Source organism: Oncorhynchus kisutch, linkage group LG10 (assembly GCF_002021735.2).
Source record: "Oncorhynchus kisutch isolate 150728-3 linkage group LG10, Okis_V2, whole genome shotgun sequence".
NCBI classification, from domain to species: Eukaryota; Metazoa; Chordata; class Actinopteri; order Salmoniformes; family Salmonidae; genus Oncorhynchus; species Oncorhynchus kisutch.
The window spans coordinates 2,117,446-2,137,891 of record NC_034183.2 but is presented as its reverse complement, the minus strand read 5'-3'; the positions used below and the strand labels follow the sequence as shown (position 1 = coordinate 2,137,891).

At 30.5% G+C, this 20,446-nt stretch overlaps 1 protein-coding gene across 1 annotated transcript in view; it reads left to right on the top strand.

Annotated features, from left to right (window-relative positions):
• Positions 1-20,446, top strand: part of dennd4a (DENN/MADD domain containing 4A) — a 116,283-nt gene that overhangs the window by 29,758 nt on the left and 66,079 nt on the right. Inside the window, exons 8-9 of the mRNA XM_031832824.1 lie at positions 19,939-20,005; positions 20,246-20,304. Of these exons, the coding sequence (XP_031688684.1) occupies positions 19,939-20,005; positions 20,246-20,304 (126 nt within the window). The remainder of the gene's footprint in view (positions 1-19,938; positions 20,006-20,245; positions 20,305-20,446) is intronic.

The window sequence follows — 20,446 nt, the reverse complement described above, 5'->3', positions numbered from 1 at the left end:
CTACAACTACTAATAACACTATATAAACTAATGCTACAACTACTAATAACACTAGTATAACTAATGCTACAACTACTAATAAACACTAATATAACTAATGCTACAACTACTAATAACACTAGTATAACTAATGCTACAACTACTAATAACACTAGTATAACTAATGCTACAACTACTAATAACACCTAGTATAACTAATGCTACAACTACTAATAACACTAGTATAACTAATGCTACAACTACTAATAACACTAGTATAACTAATGCTACAACTACTATAACACTAGTATAACTACTGCTACAACTACTAATAACACTAGTATAACTAATGCTACAAAAACTAGTAACTAATGACAACTACTAATAACACTAGTATAACTAATGCTACAACTACTAATAACACTAATATAACTAATGCTACAACTACTAATAACACTAATATAACTAATTGCTACAACTACTAATAACACTAATATAACTAATGCTACAACTACTAATAACACTAATATAACTAATGCTACAACTACTAATAACACTAGTATAACTACTGCTACAACTACTAATAACACTAGTATAACTAATGCTACAACTACTAATAACACTAGTATAACTAATGCTACAACTACTAATAACACTAATATAACTAATGCTACAACTACTAATAACACTAGTATAACTAATGCTACAACTACTAATAACACTAGTATAACTAATGCTACAAACTACTATAATAGATAACTAACTACACTACTAAACACTAGTATAACTAATGCTACAACTACTAATAACACTAGTATAACTAATGCTACAACTACTAATAACACTAGTATAACTACTGCTACAACTACTAATAACACTTAGTAACAACTAATGCTACAACTACTAATAACACTAGTATAACTAATGCTACAACTATAATAACACTAATATAACTAATGCTACAACTACTAATAACACTAATATAAACTAATGCTACAACTACTAATAACTAGTATAACTAATGCTACAACTACTAATAACACTAGTATAACTACTGCTACAACTACTAATAACACTAGTATAACTAATGCTTACAACTACTAATAACACTAGTATAACTAATGCTACAACTACTAAAACACTAATATAACTAATGCTACAACTACTAATAACACTAGTATAACTAATGCTACAAACTACTAATAACCACTAGTATAACTACTGCTACAACTACTAATAACACTAGTATAACTAATGCTACAAACTACTAATAACACTGGTATAACTAATGCTACAAGTACTAATAACACTAGTATAACTACTGCTACAACTACTAATAACACTCAGTATAACTACTGCTACAAACTACTAATAAACACTAGTATAACTAATGCTACAACTACTAATAACACATAGTCATCACTAATGCTAAACTACTAATAACACTAGTATAACTTAATGCTACAACTACTAATAACACTAGGATAACTAATGCTACAACTACTAATAACACTAGTATAACTAATGCTACAACTACTAATAACACTAGTATAATAATGCTACAACTACTAATAACACTAGTATACTAATGCTACAACTACTAATAACGCTAGTATAACTAATGCTACAACTACTAATAACACTAGTATAACTAATGCTACAACTACTAATAACACTAGTATAACTAATGCTACAACTACTAATAACACTAGTATAACTAATGCTACAACTACTAATAACACTAGTATAACTAATGCTACAATACTAATAACACTAGTATAACTAATGCTACAACTACTAATAACACTAGTATAACTACTGCTACAACTACTAATAACACTAGTATAACTAATGCTACAACTACTAAATAACACTAGTATAACTAATGCTACAACTACTATAACACTAGTATAACTAATGCTACAACTACTAATAACACTAGTATAACTAATGCTACAACTACTAATAACACTAGTATAAACTAATGCTACAACTACTAATAACACTAGTATAACTACTGCCTACAACTACTAATAACACTAGTATAACTACTGCTACAACTACTAATTAACACTAGTATAACTAATGCTACAACTACTAATAACACTAGTATAACTAATGCTACAACTACTAATAACACTAGTATAACTATGCTACAACTACTAATAACACTAGTATAACTAATGCTACAACTACTAATGAACACTAGTATAACTAATGCTACAACTACTAATAACAACCTTAGTATCAACTACTGCCTAACAACTACTAATAACACTAGTATAACTACTGCTACAACTACTAATAACACTAGTATAACTAATGCTACAACTACTAATAACACTAGTATAACTACTGCTACAACTATAATAACACTAGTATAACTACTGCTACAACTACTAATAACACTAGTATAACTAATGCTACAACTACTAATAACACTAGTATAACTAATGCTTACAACTACTAATAACACTAGTATAACTAATGCTACAACTACTAATAACACTAATATAACTAATGCTACAAACTACTAATAACACTAGTATAACTAATGCTTACAACTACTAATTAACACTAGTATAACTAATGCTACAACTACTATAACACTAGTATAACTAATGCTACAACTACTAATAACACTAATATAACTAATGCTACAACTACTAAAACACTAGTATACTACTAATAACACTAGTATAACTAATGCTACAACTACTAATAACACTAGTATAACTAATGCTACAACTACTAATAACACTAGTATAACTAATGCTACAACTACTAATAACACTAGTATAACTAATGCTACAACTACTAATAACACTAGTATAACTAATGCTACAACTACTAATAACACTAGTATAACTAATGCTACAACTACTAATAACACTAGTATACTAATGCTACAACTACTAATAACACTAGTATAACTAATGCTACAACTACTAATAACACTAGTATAACTAATGCTACAAGTACTAATAACACTAGTATAACTAATGCTACAACTACTAATAACACTAGTATAACTAATGCTACAACTACTAATAACACTAGTATAACTAATGCTACAACTACTAATAACACTAGTATAACTAATGCTACAACTACTAATAACACTAGTATAACTAATGCTACAACTACTAATAACACTAGTATAACTAATGCTACAACTACTAATAACACTAATATAACTAATGCTACAACTACTAATAACACTAGTATAACTAATTGCTACAACTACTAATAACACTAGTATAACTAATGCTACAACTACTAATAACACTAGTATAACTAATGCTACAACTACTAATAACACTAATATAACTAATGCTACAACTACTAATAACACTAGTATAACTAATGCTACAACTACTTAATAACACTAGTATAACTAATGCTACAACTACTAATAAACTACTGCTACAACTACTAATAACACTATTATATAACTACTGCTACAACTACTAATACAACTACTGCTACAAGTACTAATACAACTAATAAAAACTACTGCTATAACTACTAATAACACTAGTATAACTAATGCTACAACTACTAATAACACTAGTATAACTAATGCTACAACTACTAATAACACTAGTATAACTAATGCTACAACTACTAATAACACTAGTATAACTAATGCTACAACTACTAATAACACTAGTATAACTAATGCTACAACTACTAATAACACTAGTATAACTAATGCTACAACTACTAATAACACTAGTATAACTAATGGCTACAACTACTAATAACACTAATATAACTAATGCTACAACTACTAATAACACTAGTATAACTAATGCTACAACTACTAATAACACTAGTATAACTAATGCTACAACTACTAATAACACTAGTATAACTAATGCTACAACTACTAATAACACTAGTATAACTAATGCTACAACTACTAATAACACTAATATAACTAATGCTACAACTACTAATAACACTAGTATAACTAATGCTACAACTACTAATAACACTAGTATAACTAATGCTACAACTACTAATAACACTAATATAACTAATGCTACAACTACTAATAACACTAGTATAACTAATGCTACAACTACTAATAACACTAGTATAACTAATGAAACAACTACTAATAACACTAGTATAACTAATGCTACAACTACTAATAACACTAGTATAACTAATGCTACAACTACTAATAACACTAATATAACTAATGCTACAACTACTAATAACACTAGTATAACTAATGCTACAACTACTAATAACACTAGTATAACTAATGCTACAACTACTAATAACACTAGTATAACTAATGCTACAACTACTAATAACACTAGTATAACTAATGCTACAACTACTAATAACACTAATATAACTAATGCTACAACTACTAATAACACTAGTATAACTACTGCTACAACTACTAATAACACTAGTATAACTAATGCTACAACTACTAATAACACTAGTATAACTAATGCTACAACTACTAATAACACTAGTATAACTAATGCTACAACTACTAATAACACTAATATAACTAATGCTACAACTACTAATAACACTAGTATAACTAATGCTACAACTACTAATAACACTAGTATAACTAATGCTACAACTACTAATAACACTAGTATAACTAATGCTACAACTACTAATAACACTAATATAACTAATGCTACAACTACTAATAACACTAGTATAACTAATGCTACAACTACTAATAACACTAGTATAACTAATGCTACAACTACTAATAAAACTACTGCTACAACTACTAATAACACTATTATATAACTACTGCTACAACTACTAATACAACTACTGCTACAAGTACTAATACAACTAATAAAACTACTGCTATAACTACTAATAACACTAGTATAACTAATGCTACAACTACTAATAACACTAGTATAACTAATGCTACAACTACTAATAACACTAGTATAACTAATGCTACAACTACTAATAACACTAGTATAACTAATGCTACAACTACTAATAACACTAGTATAACTAATGCTACAACTACTAATAACACTAGTATAACTAATGCTACAACTACTAATAACACTAGTATAACTAATGCTACAACTACTAATAACACTAATATAACTAATGCTACAACTACTAATAACACTAGTATAACTAATGCTACAACTACTAATAACACTAGTATAACTAATGCTACAACTACTAATAACACTAGTATAACTAATGCTACAACTACTAATAACACTAGTATAACTAATGCTACAACTACTAATAACACTAATATAACTAATGCTACAACTACTAATAACACTAGTATAACTAATGCTACAACTACTAATAACACTAGTATAACTAATGCTACAACTACTAATAACACTAATATAACTAATGCTACAACTACTAATAACACTAGTATAACTAATGCTACAACTACTAATAACACTAGTATAACTAATGCTACAACTACTAATAACACTAGTATAACTAATGCTACAACTACTAATAACACTAGTATAACTAATGCTACAACTACTAATAACACTAGTATAACTAATGCTACAACTACTAATAACACTAGTATAACTAATGCTACAACTACTAATAACACTAGTATAACTAATGCTACAACTACTAATAACACTAGTATAACTAATGCTACAACTACTAATAACACTAGTATAACTAATGCTACAACTACTAATAACACTAGTATAACTAATGCTACAACTACTAATATAACTACTGCTACAACTACTAATAACACTAGTATAACTAATGCTACAACTACTAATAACACTAGTATAACTAATGCTACAACTACTAATAACACTAGTATAACTAATGCTACAACTACTAATAACACTAGTATAACTAATGCTACAACTACTAATAACACTAGTATAACTAATGCTACAACTACTAATAACACTAGTATAACTAATGCTACAACTACTAATAACACTAGTATAACTAATGACAACTACTAATAACACTAGTATAACTAATGCTACAACTACTAATAACACTAGTATAACTAATGCTACAACTACTAATAACACTAATATAACTAATGCTACAACTACTAATAACACTAGTATAACTAATGCTACAACTACTAATAACACTAGTATAACTAATGCTACAACTACTAATAACACTAGTATAACTAATGCTACAACTACTAATAACACTAGTATAACTAATGCTACAACTACTAATAACACTAGTATAACTAATGCTACAACTACTAATAACACTAGTATAACTAATGCTACAACTACTAATAACACTAGTATAACTAATGCTACAACTACTAATAACACTAGTATAACTAATGCTACAACTACTAATAACACTAGTATAACTAATGCTACAACTACTAATAACACTAGTATAACTAATGCTACAACTACTAATAACACTAGTATAACTAATGCTACAACTACTAATAACACTAGTATAACTAATGCTACAACTACTAATAACACTAGTATAACTAATGCTACAACTACTAATAACACTAATATAACTAATGCTACAACTACTAATAACACTAGTATAACTAATGCTACAACTACTAATAACACTAGTATAACTAATGCTACAACTACTAATAAACTATGCTACAACTACTAATAACACTAATATAACTACTGCTACAACTACTAATACAACTAATGCTACAACTACTAATAACACTAATAAAACTACTGCTACAACTACTAATAACACTAGTATAACTAATGCTACAACTACTAATAACACTAGTATAACTAATGCTACAACTACTAATAACACTAGTATAACTAATGCTACAACTACTAATAACACTAGTATAACTAATGCTACAACTACTAATAACACTAGTATAACTAATGCTACAACTACTAATAACACTAGTATAACTAATGCTACAACTACTAATAAACACTAGTAACTAACTAATGCTAACTACTAACTACAACTACTGCTACACTAATATAACTAATGCTACAACTACTAATAACACTAATATAACTAATGCTACAACTACTAATAACACTAGTATAACTAATGCTACAACTACTAATAACACTAGTATAACTAATGCTACAACTACTAATAACACTAGTATAACTAATGCTACAACTACTAATAACACTAGTATAACTAATGCTACAACTACTAATAACACTAGTATAACTAATGCTACAACTACTAATAACACTAGTATAACTAATGCTACAACTACTAATAACACTAATATAACTAATGCTACAACTACTAATAACACTAGTATAACTAATGCTACAACTACTAATAACACTAGTATAACTAATGCTACAACTACTAATAACACTAGTATAACTAATGCTACAACTACTAATAACACTAGTATAACTAATGCTACAACTACTAATAACACTATATATAACTAATGCTACAACTACTAATAACACTAGTATAACTAATGCTACAACTACTAATAACACTAGTATAACTAATGCTACAACTACTAATAACACTAGTATAACTAATGCTACAACTACTAATAACACTAGTATAACTAATGCTACAACTACTAATAACACTAATATAACTAATGCTACAACTACTAATAACACTAGTATAACTACTGCTACAACTACTAATAACACTAGTATAACTAATGCTACAACTACTAATAACACTAGTATAACTAATGCTACAACTACTAATAACACTAGTATAACTAATGCTACAACTACTAATAACACTAGTATAACTAATGCTACAACTACTAATAACACTAGTATAACTAATGCTACAACTACTAATAACACTAGTATAACTACTGCTACAACTACTAATAAAACTACTGCTACAACTACTAATAACACTATTATATAACTACTGCTACAACTACTAATACAACTACTGCTACAAGTACTAATACAACTAATAAAACTACTGCTATAACTACTAATAACACTAATATAACTACTAATACAACTAATATAACTACTACTACAACTACTAATACAACTACTGCTACAAGTACTAATACAACTAATATAACTACTACTACAACTACTAATAACACTAATAAAACTACTGCTACAAGTACTAATACAACTACTGCTACAAGTAATATACAACTAATTAACTACTACTACAACTACTAATAACACTAATATAACTACTAATACAACTAATATAACTACTGCTACAACTACTAATATAACTACTGCTACAACTACTAATATAACTACTACTACAACTACTAATAACACTAATAAAACTACTGCTACAAGTACTAATACAACTAATAAAACTACTGCTACAACGACTAATACAACTACTGCTACAAGTACTAATACAACTAATATAACTACTACTACAACTACTAATAACACTAATAAAACTACTGCTACAAGTACTAATACAACCTACTGCTACAAGTACTAATACAACTAATATAACTACTGCTACAACTACTAATACAACTACTGCTACAACTACTAATACAACTAATATATGTTCACGCCCTGGTCTTAGTATTTTGTGTTTAATATTATTTATTTGGTCAGGCCAGGGGTGTGACATGGGGTTAGTTTGTGTTGTGTTGTGGTATTGGGGGGTTTTAGTAGGTATTGGGATTGTGGCTGAGTAGGGTGTCTAGCATAGCTATGGCTGCCTGAGGGTTCTCAATCAGAGTCAGGTGATTCTCGTTGTCTCTGATTGGAACCATATTTAGGTAGCCTGGGTTTCACTGTGTGTTGTGGGTAATTGTTCCTGTCTCTGTGTTAGTTTGTCACCAGACAGGCTGTATTAGGTTTTTCACATTCCGTTGTTGTTTTTGTATGTTTCGTATTTATCATCATTAAAGATGTCTCGATTTAACCACGCTGCATTTTGGTCCGACTCTCCTTCGACGGAAGAAAGCCATAACAATATAACTACTGCTACAACTACTAATACAACTAATATAACGACTACTACAACTACTAATACAACTAATATAACTACTGCTACAACTACTAATATAACTACTGCTACAACTACTAATAACACTAGTATAAACTACTGCTACAACTAACTAAATATAACTACTGCTACAACTACTAATAACACTAGTATAACTACTGCTACAAGTACTAATACAACTAATATAACTACTTGCTACAACTACTAATAACACTAATATAACTACTAACAACTAATATATAACTACTGCTACAACTACTAATACAACTACTGCTACAACTACTAATACAACTACTGCTACAACTACTAATAACACTAATATAACTACTAATACAACTAATATAACTACTGCTACAACTACTAATACAACTACTGCTACAACTACTAATACAACTACTGCTACAACTACTAATAACACTAATATAACTACTAATACAACTAATATAACTACTGCTACAACTACTAATACAACTACCTGCTACAACTACTATACAACTTACTGCTACAAACTACTAATAACACTAATATAACTACTAATACAACTAATATAACTACTGCTACAACTTTCTAATACAACTACTGCTACAACTACTAATACAACTACTGCTACAACTACTAATACAACTACTGCTACAACTACTAATAACACTAGTATAACTACTGCTACAAGTACTAATACAACTAATATAACTACTGCTACAAACTACTAATAACACTAATATAACTACTAATACAACTAATATAACTACTGCTACAACTACTAATACAACTACTGCTACAACTACTAATAACACTAATATAACTACTAATACAACTAATATAACTACTGCTACAACTACTAATAACACTAATATAACTACTAATACAACTACTGCTACAACTACTAATACAACTACTGCTACAACTACTAAATAACACTAATATACTACTAATACAACTAATATAACTTACTGCTACAACTACTAATACAACTACTGCTACAACTACTAATACAAACTACTGCTACAACTACTAATAACACTAATATAACTACTAATACAACTAATATAACTACTGCTACAACTACTAATACAACTACTGCTACAACTACTAATACAACTACTGCTACAACTACTAATAACACTAATATAACTACTAATACAACTAATATAACTACTGCTACAACTACTAATACAACTACTGCTACAACTACTAATACAACTACTGCTACAACTACTAATAACACTAAATATAAACTACTAATACAACTAATATAACTACTGCTACAACTACTAATACAACTACTGCTACAACTACTAATACAACTACTGCTACAACTACTAATAACACTAATATAACTACTAATACAACTAATATAACTACTGCTACAACTACTAATACAACTACTGCTACAACTACTATTACAACTACTGCTACAACTACTAACTAATAACACTAATATAACTACTAATACAAACTAAATATAACTACTGCTACAACTACTAATACAACTACTGCTACAACTACTAATACAACTACTGCTACAACTACTAATAACACTAATATAACTACTAATACAACTAATATAACTACTGCTACAACTACTAATACAACTACTGCTTACAACTACTAATACAACTACTGCTACACTACTAATAACACTAATATAACTACTAATACAACTAATCTAACTACTGCTACAACTACTAATACAACTACTGCTACAACTACTAATACAACTACTGCTACAACTACTAATAACACTAATATAACTACTATACAACTAATATAACTACTGCTACAACTACTAATACAACTACTGCTACAACTACTAATACAACTACTAATAACACTAATATAACTACTAATACAACTAATATAACTACTGCTACAACTACTAATACAACTACTGCTACAACTACTAATACAACTACTGCTACAACTACTAATAACACTAATATAACTACTAATACAACTAATATAACTACTGCTACAACTACTAATACAACTACTGCTACAACTACTAATACAACTACTGCTACAACTACTAATAACACTAATATAACTACTGCTACAACTACTAATAACACTAATTCATGCTCTTAATGATTATCCCCTTTTTTAAATGTTTGCCTAAAATGGCAGATCTAAATCAAACTGCCTGATACCATTTGAAAGGAAACACTTTGAAGTTTATGGAAATGTGAATGGAATGTAGTAGAATATAACACAATTGATATGGATAAAGATAATAACTTTTTTTTTTGTACCATCATCTTTGAAATGTAAAAGAAAGACCATAATGTATTATTCCTTCGACGGAAGAAAGCCATAACAATATAACTACTGCTACAACTACTAATACAACTAATATAACTACTACTACAACTACTAATACAACTAATATAACTACTGCTACAACTACTAATATAACTACTGCTACAACTACTAATAACACTAGTATAACTACTGCTACAACTACTAATATAACTACTGCTACAACTACTAATAACACTAGTATAACTACTGCTACAAGTACTAATACAACTAATATAACTACTGCTACAACTACTAATACAACTAATATAACTACTGCTACAACTACTAATACAACTACTGCTACAACTACTAATACAACTACTGCTACAACTACTAATAACACTAATATAACTACTAATACAACTAATATAACTACTGCTACAACTACTAATACAAACTACTGCTACAACTACTAATACAACTACTGCTACAACTACTAATAACACTAATATAACTACTAATACAACTAATATAACTACTGCTACAACTACTAATACAACTACTGCTACAACTACTAATACAACTACTGCTACAACTACTAATAACACTAATATAACTACTAATACAACTAATATAACTACTGCTACAACTACTAATACAACTACTGCTACAACTACTAATACAACTACTGCTACAACTACTAATAACACTAATATAACTACTAATACAACTAATATAACTACTGCTACAACTACTAATACAACTACTGCTACAACTACTAATACAACTACTGCTACAACTACTAATAACACTAATATAACTACTAATACAACTAATATAACTACTGCTACAACTACTAATACAACTACTGCTACAACTACTAATACAACTACTGCTACAACTACTAATACAACTACTGCTACAACTACTAATAACACTAGTATAACTACTGCTACAAGTACTAATACAACTAATATAACTACTGCTACAACTACTAATAACACTAATATAACTACTAATACAACTAATATAACTACTGCTACAACTACTAATACAACTACTGCTACAACTACTAATAACACTAATATAACTACTAATACAACTAATATAACTACTGCTACAACTACTAATAACACTAATATAACTACTAATACAACTACTGCTACAACTACTAATACAACTACTGCTACAACTTACTAATAACACTAATATAACTACTAATACAACTAATATAACTACTGCTACAACTACTAATACAACTACTGCTACAACTACTAATACAACTACTGCTACAACTACTAATAACACTAATATAACTACTAATACAACTAATATAACTACTGCTACAACTACTAATACAACTACTGCTACAACTACTAATACAACTACTGCTACAACTACTAATAACACTAATATAACTACTAATACAACTAATATAACTACTGCTACAACTACTAATACAACTACTGCTACAACTACTAATACAACTACTGCTACAACTACTAATAACACTAATATAACTACTAATACAACTAATATAACTACTGCTACAACTACTAATACAACTACTGCTACAACTACTAATACAACTACTGCTACAACTACTAATAACACTAATATAACTACTAATACAACTAATATAACTACTGCTACAACTACTAATACAACTACTGCTACAACTACTATTACAACTACTGCTACAACTACTAATAACACTAATATAACTACTAATACAACTAATATAACTACTGCTACAACTACTAATACAACTACTGCTACAACTACTAATACAACTACTGCTACAACTACTAATAACACTAATATAACTACTAATACAACTAATATAACTACTGCTACAACTACTAATACAACTACTGCTACAACTACTAATACAACTACTGCTACAACTACTAATAACACTAATATAACTACTAATACAACTAATCTAACTACTGCTACAACTACTAATACAACTACTGCTACAACTACTAATACAACTACTGCTACAACTACTAATAACACTAATATAACTACTAATACAACTAATATAACTACTGCTACAACTACTAATACAACTACTGCTACAACTACTAATACAACTACTGCTACAACTACTAATAACACTAATATAACTACTAATACAACTAATATAACTACTGCTACAACTACTAATACAACTACTGCTACAACTACTAATACAACTACTGCTACAACTACTAATAACACTAATATAACTACTAATACAACTAATATAACTACTGCTACAACTACTAATACAACTACTGCTACAACTACTAATACAACTACTGCTACAACTACTAATAACACTAATATAACTACTAATACAACTAATATAACTACTGCTACAACTACTAATACAACTACTGCTACAACTACTAATACAACTACTGCTACAACTACTAATAACACTAAATATAACTACTAGTACAACTAATATAACTACTGCTACAACTACTAATACAACTACTGCTACAACTACTGCTACAACTACTGCTACAACTACTAATAACACTAATACAACTACTGCTACAACTACTAATAACACTAATACAACTACTGCTACAACTACTAATAACACTAATATAACTACTAATACAACTAATATAACTACTGCTACAACTACTAATACAACTACTGCTACAACTACTAATACAACTACTGCTACAACTACTAATAACACTAATATAACTACTGCTACAACTACTAATATAACTACTGCTACAACTACTAATAACACTAATATAACTACTAATACAACTACTGCTACAACTACTAATAACACTAATATAACTACTAATACAACTAATATAACTACTGCTACAACTACTAATACAACTACTGCTACAACTACTAATACAACTACTGCTACAACTACTAATAACACTAATACAACTACTGCTACAACTACTAATAACACTAATACAACTACTGCTACAACTACTAATAACACTAATATAACTACTAATACAACTAATATAACTACTGCTACAACTACTAATACAACTACTGCTACAACTACTAATACAACTACTGCTACAACTACTAATAACACTAATATAACTACTAATACAACTACTTATATAACTACTGCTACAACTACTAATAACACTAATATAACTACTGCTACAACTAATATAACTACTGCTACAACTACTATAATAACTACTAATACAACTACTAATAAAACTACTGCTACAACTACTAATAACACTAATATAACTACTAATACAAACTACTAATAAAACTACTGCTACAACTACTAATAACACTAATATAACTACTGCTACAACTACTAATATAACTACTGCTACAACTACTAATATAACTACTGCTACAACTACTAATAACACTAATATAACTACTGCTACAAACTACTAATATAACTACTGCTACAACTACTAATAACACTAATATAACTACTAATACAACTAATATAACTACTGCTACAACTACTAATATAACTACTGCTACAACTACTAATAACACTAATATAACTACTAATACAACTAATATAACTACTGCTACAACTACTAATACAACTACTGCTACAACTACTAATACAACTACTGCTACAACTACTAATAACACTAATACAACTACTGCTACAACTACTAATAACACTAATACAACTACTGCTACAACTACTAATAACACTAATATAACTACTAATACAACTAATATAACTACTGCTACAACTACTAATACAACTACTGCTACAACTACTAATACAACTACTGCTACAACTACTAATAACACTAATATAACTACTAATACAACTAATATAACTACTGCTACAACTACTAATACAACTACTGCTACAACTACTAATACAACTACTGCTAGAACTACTAATAACACTAATATAACTACTAATACAACTAATATAACTACTGCTACAACTACTAATACAACTACTGCTACAACTACTAATACAACTACTGCTACAACTACTAATAACACTAATATAACTACTAATACAACTAATATAACTACTGCTACAACTACTAATACAACTACTGCTACAACTACTAATACAACTACTGCTACAACTACTAATAACACTAATATAACTACTAATACAACTAATATAACTACTGCTACAACTACTAATACAACTACTGCTACAACTACTAATACAACTACTGCTACAACTACTAATAACACTAATATAACTACTAATAACACTAATATAACTACTGCTACAACTACTAATAACACTAATATAACTACTAATACAACTAATATAACTACTGCTACAACTACTAATAACACTAATATAACTACTAATAACACTAATATAACTACTGCTACAACTACTAATACAACTAATATAACTACTGCTACAACTACTAATAACACTAATATAACTACTAATAACACTAATATAACTACTGCTACAACTACTAATAACACTAGTATAACTACTGCTACAACTACTAATAACACTAATATAACTACTAATACAACTACTAATAACACTAATATAACTACTAATACAACTACTAATAACACTAATACAACTACTGCTACAACTACTAATAACACTAATATAACTACTAATACAACTAATATAACTACTGCTACAACTACTAATACAACTACTGCTACAACTACTAATATAACTACTGCTACAACTACTAATAACACTAATATAACTACTGCTACAACTAATATAACTACTGCTACAACTACTAATAACACTAATAAAACTACTGCTACAACTACTAATAACACTAATTCATGCTCTTAATGATTATCCCCTTTTTTAAATGTTTGCCTAAAATGGCAGATCTAAATCAAACTGCCTGATACCATTTGAAAGGAAACACTTTGAAGTTTATGGAAATGTGAATGGAATGTAGTAGAATATAACACAATTGATATGGATAAAGATAATAACATTTTTTTTTTGTACCATCATCTTTGAAATGTAAAAGAAAGACCATAATGTATTATTCCAGCCCAGGTGCAAAGTTTTAGACTGAGCCAATGAACCATTGCATTTCTGTTCAAAATGTTGTCCCGAGACTGCCCAAATGTGCCTAATTTGTTAATTAATAACTTTTCATGTTCATAACTGTGCACTCTCCTCAAACAACAGCATGGTATTATTTCACTGTAATAGCTACTGTAAATTGGACAGTGCAGTTAGATTAACAATCATTTAAGATTTCTGACTATATCAGATATGTCTATGTCCTGGGAAATGTTCTTGTTACTTACAACCTCATGCTAATTGCATTAGCCTACGTTAGCTCAACCTCATGCTAATTGCATTAGCCTACGATAGCTCAACCGTCTCGTGGAAGGGACACCGATCCCGAAGAAGTTTTAAACTAAGTACCTATAATATATACATATTTAATAATATCTCCACATTAATATTCATTATTATTAAATTACTGAATAAAGGGATACTTTGGGATTTGGGCAATGAGGCCCTTTATCTACTTCCCCAGAGTCAGAGTCATTTTTATGACTGGAAGTCTATGGTATTTGCTAGCCCAGTCATTATGCTAATGCTACTTAGCAATTGCGCTAACGCTAGTTAGCAACCTCCTTATATTATATACCGTCCATACTGTCTATATACCATTATTTACTGTCTATACACACCATTATATACTCTCTATACACAACATTATATACTGTCTATACACAGCATTATATACTGTCTATACACACCATTATATACTGTCTATACACACCATTATATACTGTCTATACACAGCATTATATACTGTCTATACACAGCATTATATACTGTCTATACACACCATTATATACTGTCTATACACACCATTATATACTGTCTATACACACCATTATATACTGTCTGTACACACCATTATATACTGTCTATACACACCATTATATACTGTCTATACATACCATTATATACTGTCTATACACACCATTATATACTGACCATAGTGTATTTACACACCATTATATACTGACCATAGTGTATATACACACCATTATATACTGTCTATACACACCATTATATACTGACCATAGTGTATATACACACCATTATATACTGACCATAGTGTATATACACACCATTATATACTGTCTATACACACCATTATATACTGTCTATACACACCATTATATACTGTTTATACACACCATTATATACTGTCTGTACACACCATTATATACTGTCTATACACACCATTATATACTGTCTATACATACCATTATATACTGTCTATACACACCATTATATACTGTCTATACACACCATTATATACTGTCTATACACCGCATTATATACTGTCTGTACACACCATTATATACTGACCATAGTGTATTTACACACATTATATACTGACCATAGTGTATTTACACACCATTATATACTGTCTATACACACCATTATATACTGTCTATACATACCAGTATATACTGTCTATACACACCATTATATACTGACCATAGTGTATTTACACACCATTATATACTGACCATAGTGTATTTACACACCATTATATACTGTCTATACACACCATTATATACTGTCTATACACACCATTATATACTGTCTATACACACCATTATATACTGTCTGTACACACCATTATATACTGTCTATACATACCATTATATACTGTCTATACATACCATTATATACTGTCTATACATACCATTATATACTGTCCATAGTGTATTTACACACCATTATATACTGTCCATAGTGTATTTACACACCATTATATACTGACCATAGTGTATTTACACACCATTATATACTGTCTATACACACCATTATATACTGTCTATACACACCATTATATACTGTCTATACACACCATTATATACTGTCTATACACACCATTATATACTGTCTATACACACCATTATATACTGTCTATACACACCATTATATACTGTCTATACACACCATTATATACTGTCTGTACACACCATTATATACTGTCTGTACACACCATTATATACTGTCTATACACACCATTATATACTGTCTATACATACCATTATATACTGACCATAGTTTATTTCTTTATTTTTGGGATGTTAGATATTACTGCAATGTTGGAGCTAGAGACACCAGCATTACACTGTTGGAGCTAGAGACACCAGCATTACACTGTTGGAGCTAGAGACACCAGCATTACACTGTTGGAGCTAGAGACACCAGCATTACACTGTTGGAGCTAGGAACACCAGCATTACACTGTTGGAGCTAGGAACACCAGCATTACACTGTTGGAGCTAGGAACACCAGCATTACACTGTTGGAGCTAGGAACACCAGCATTACACTGTTGGAGCTAGGAACACCAGCATTACACTGTTGGAGCTAGGAACACCAGCATTACACTGTTGGAGCTAGGAACACCAGCATTTCACTGTTGGAGCTAGGAACACCAGCATTACACTGTTGGAGCTAGGAACACCAGCATTACACTGTTGGAGCTAGGAACACCAGCATTACACTGTTGGAGCTAGGAACACCAGCATTACACTGTTGGAGCTAGGAACACCAGCATTACACTGTTGGAGCTAGGAACACCAGCATTACACTGTTGGAGCTAGGAACACCAGCATTACACTGTTGGAGCTAGGAACACCAGCATTACACTGTTGGAGCTAGGAACACCAGCATTACACTGTTGGAGCTAGGAACACCAGCATTACACTGTTGGAGCTAGGAACACCAGCATTACACTGTTGGAGCTAGGAACACCAGCATTACACTGTTGGAGCTAGGAACACCAGCATTACACTATTGGAGCTAGGAACACCAGCATTTCACTGTTGGAGCTAGGAACACCAGCATTACACTGTTGGAGCTAGAGACACCAGCATTACACTGTTGGAGCTAGGAACACCAGCATTACACTGTTGGAGCTAGGAACACCAGCATTACACTGTTGGAGCTAGGAACACCAGCATTACACTGTTGGAGCTAGGAACACCAGCATTACACTGTTGGAGCTAGGAACACCAGCATTACACTGTTGGAGCTAGGAACACCAGCATTACACTGTTGGAGCTAGGAACACCAGCATTTCACTGTTGGAGCTAGGAACACCAGCATTACACTGTTGGAGCTAGGAACACCAGCATTACACTGTTGGAGCTAGGAACACCAGCATTACACTGTTGGAGCTAGGAACACCAGCATTACACTGTTGGAGCTAGGAACACCAGCATTACACTGTTGGAGATAGGAACACCAGCATTACACTGTTGGAGCTAGGAACACCAGCATTTCACTGTTGGAGCTAGGAACACCAGCATTATACTGTTGGAGCTAGGAACACCAGCATTACACTGTTGGAGCTAGGAACACCAGCATTACACTGTTGGAGCTAGGAACACCAGCATTTCACTGTTGGAGCTAGGAACACCAGCATTACACTGTTGGAGCTAGGAACACCAGCATTACACTGTTGGAGCTAGGAACACCAGCATTTCACTGTTGGAGCTAGGAACACCAGCATTACACTGTTGGAGCTAGGAACACCAGCATTACACTGTTGGAGCTAGGAACACCAGCATTACACTGTTGGAGCTAGGAACACCAGCATTTCACTACACCTGCGATAACATCTGCAAAATGTGTCCTATTCGACCAATAACATGTGTTTTGATTGGACTGTGGTTTTGTTGATGTTTTTCTGTCATGTTTGTCAGACTTATCCGTTTTTCCAGATATCGTCTGAGACAGTGTCACAATACCTATCGAACAGTGTTATCTAACCTGTCATGTCTCTCTGTCCAACAGGCACATCTCCCACTTCATGCACAAAGTCCCGTTCCCCTCGTCACAGAGACCACGCATCCTGCTACAGGTGAGATGGAGTCTCTGGGCAAATATGAAAGTGACGTTTAATGTTGTAGAAACACCGTCAATATGACTTGACCATTTGATCATCTGTACAATGCAACTCCAATACAGTTGTCTTTTCTTTGGGTTGAGCTGTGAAATCACTGACTGTGTGATCTGGTCGTGTTGCCGTAGCTACTGTAGAGCATTGAACTCTGCCCCTCTTCCTGCTGATGCCTATGTAAACTCTCTGTGTGCTCTACAGCTGTCTCCACATGATAGTCTGATGCTGAGCCAGCCTGTCTCCTCCCCTCTGCCTCTCAGGTAAGACAGACAGACTGGACAGACAGACAAGACAGACAGACAGACAGACAGACAGACAGACAGACAGACAGACAGACAGACAGACAGACAGACAGACAGACAGACAGACAGACAGACAGTAAGGATTCACAGTGAACCGTGA